Raw genomic sequence first — 2,999 nt, forward strand, 5'->3', positions numbered from 1 at the left:
TTTTTTTTTTTTTTTTTTAATATTTTTATAAATTTTTTTTTATTTTTTTTTTTTTTTTTTTTTTATTTTTTTTTTTTTTTATTTTTTTTTTTTTTTTTTTTTTTTTTTTTTTTTTTTTTTTTGTCCCTTATCTGGAGCCATATATTATATTTTTAAAACTTTCAAAGTTATAAAACATTTTTGTACAGCTTCACCTTATCTGTTTCATTTTTCTCCCTTGTGTATACATATATATATATATATATATATATTTAAAACATGTAGGCATAATACACATTTTTAATATATATATATATATATATAAAATATTTATTATAACTTTTGAATATTTATCTATTTATAGTTTCATATAATTTCCTTTTCTTCCTTTTTTTTTTTAAATATGGGTAATTGTGCCTCCGTCATAAATCATTCCAAGTTTAAGATTAAAAAAAAAGAAAAAAAAAACAGCATAGATGATACACATTCTCAGAAGAATAAATATAGAGATGCCATAAATAAATATGCACAAGAAAATAATTCAAGAGGAGAATGTGAAAATTATTGTGATGAATATTATTCAAGACGAAGCAATAATACGAATATTAAATTAAATAGAGGAATGAAATATTCTCATAATAATAATGGATTAAAAAAGAACGACCATTCCAATTGTAATAATAGTAACATTTCATCTGATGAAAATGAGAATAATATGAATGATGGTATTTCCATAAATAATATAAAGCAAAATAATTTAGATAATGTAAATAATGTTGATTATGATAACTTATATATAAAAGAAAAAAAAGAAGAAAGTGCATTTGATAAATGGAAGAAAAAAAAAAAAAAAAAAAATTCTGACCAGTTCAGTGAGCTAGCTAAAAATAATACTAATGATCATGTAAATTATAAAAATGAAAAAAGGGAATATGACAATAATAATAATATTAGTAGTAATAATAATATTTGTAATAATAATACTAGTAATAATAATAATTGTAATAATAGTTCTATTATATATGACAATAATGTTTTTTCGGATAATTACAAATATTATAATAATAATTGTGATCTTTGTAATGGTCAGGAAAAATGTGTGCATATGTTGAAGGGTTTAAATTGCACACATGATGAAGATGATAAAACAAGAAAATGTACAGATGAAAATATAAAGAAAAAATTATTAATAAAGAATGATGAGGATAGTGTTGAGTATAGTGTGGACGATATGAATGATGAATATGAAAATAATAATAATATTATAAATAATGGAAGTTATATTATTAATAATGGAAGTCATATTATTAATAACGGAAGTCATATTATTAATAATGGAAGTCATATTATAAATAATGGAAGTCATATTATTAATAATAATATTATGCTTAAAAAAAATAAACATGAGAATTTATTAAGCATTAAATATAGTAATATGATATTAAACGATATTAGAGATGTTGATATAATTGTAGTATTTTTATTTAGCTTATTTTTATATTTTAACGCAAACAATATTGTTGATATGTTAGATCGTAATAAAAAGGAGAGATATTTTTTAATAAATTCGTTAAATATTAATCATGATGTTATAAAGTTTCCAACGTTTCCAAAAGAAATAGTAGAAAGCTTTTTAAAAAATGATTTTAGTTTATTAAAAAAATATATAAAAAATAAATGTAATAAATTAAAAAAAAAGTATAAAAATGTGTATTTAAAAAAGTATCCAGAAAATAATAAAGAAGAGAAAAACTCCAAGAAAAAAAATTTCAAATATGAATTAAAGAAAAAGAAAAAAGAGAAATGTTCTTTTTCAACAATAGTTGAATCAGTCGAACGTGATGAATTAATTTATAGAGATATAACCGAAATAGATTGTGATAAAGATTTACCAGATTTGAAAATAAATTTTATAGTTATGGGTGCTTATTGTTTTTATCAAAAGGATATGAAACCATTTCAAGATAAGAATACTTTTTTTTATAAATCTCCATCATATATATGTGATTCTGAAATATCTGTAGCTTGTAAAAAAGGGAAAAAAGTAGATTTCCCAAATCAAGATGATTTTACAATAATACAAACAAATGATTGGATATTAATTATGGTTTTTGATGGACATGGTCCATCAGGTCATGATATAAGTAATTTTGTGCATGTAGTGCTTCCATTATTATTTTCTTATAATATAGAAAAAATTTATGAAAATCCAGTACGAACTATGAAAACCTTATTTTATATGATAAATTGTTATTTGGTTAATTATTCATATTGTATTAATAATAATATCAATCCTATTAATATTAATTTTATTGATTATAATTTAAGTGGAACCACCTGTACCATCATTCTTTATAATTTTATTACAAAAAAAATTTATTCAGCGCATACAGGTGATAGTAGAGCAGTCATGGGAAAACAAAATCCACAAACCAACAAATTCTCAGCTTATAATATAACAGAAGATCATAAGCCATCTTTAAAATTAGAAAAAGATAGAATTCTTGCGTTTGGAGGAGAAGTCAAAAAACTGCATGGAGATGTAGCTTATAGAGTTTTTGTTAAAGATGAAATGTATCCAGGACTAGCCATGAGTAGAGCAATCGGTGATATAACTTCTTCTTTTATAGGAGTTACATGTGAACCTACCATAAAAATTTTAGATAAATTGGAAGAAGACAAGTTTATAATTGTAGCTACAGATGGAATTTGGGAATTCATAAGTAGCGAGGAGTGTGTGCAGATGGTTTCCAAAAAAAAAAAAAAAAAAGTTCACATTGCTATGGGTACAATATCAAAACATAAAAAAATACAATAAAATAAAATAAAATAAACTACCAACACATACATGTATATATATATATATATGTTACATTTTTGTTTATGTGCATATTTTATCTATATATGTTTTTTTTTTTTTTTTTTTTTTTTTAGAGGAAATAATTAAGGAATCCTGGAGAAGATGGGCAAGAATAGATACCGTCGACGATGTAATAAAAAAAAAAAAAAAAAAAAAAAAA

The 2,999-nt window shown here is 21.6% G+C and overlaps 1 protein-coding gene across 1 annotated transcript in view; it reads left to right on the forward strand.

The window, feature by feature from the left end:
• Window positions 1-382: 382 nt before the first annotated feature.
• The window catches only part of PRSY57_1308200 (protein phosphatase 2c-like protein, putative), a gene marked incomplete at both ends in the record, with an annotated part of 3,339 nt that continues 722 nt past the window's right edge, over window positions 383-2,999 (forward strand). Inside the window, one exon of the mRNA XM_012909018.2 lies at window positions 383-2,765. Within this exon, the coding sequence (XP_012764472.2) occupies window positions 383-2,765 (2,383 nt within the window). The remainder of the gene's footprint in view (window positions 2,766-2,999) is intronic.

Source organism: Plasmodium reichenowi, chromosome 13 (genome assembly GCF_001601855.1).
Source record: "Plasmodium reichenowi strain SY57 chromosome 13, whole genome shotgun sequence".
Taxonomy (NCBI): domain Eukaryota; phylum Apicomplexa; class Aconoidasida; order Haemosporida; family Plasmodiidae; genus Plasmodium; species Plasmodium reichenowi.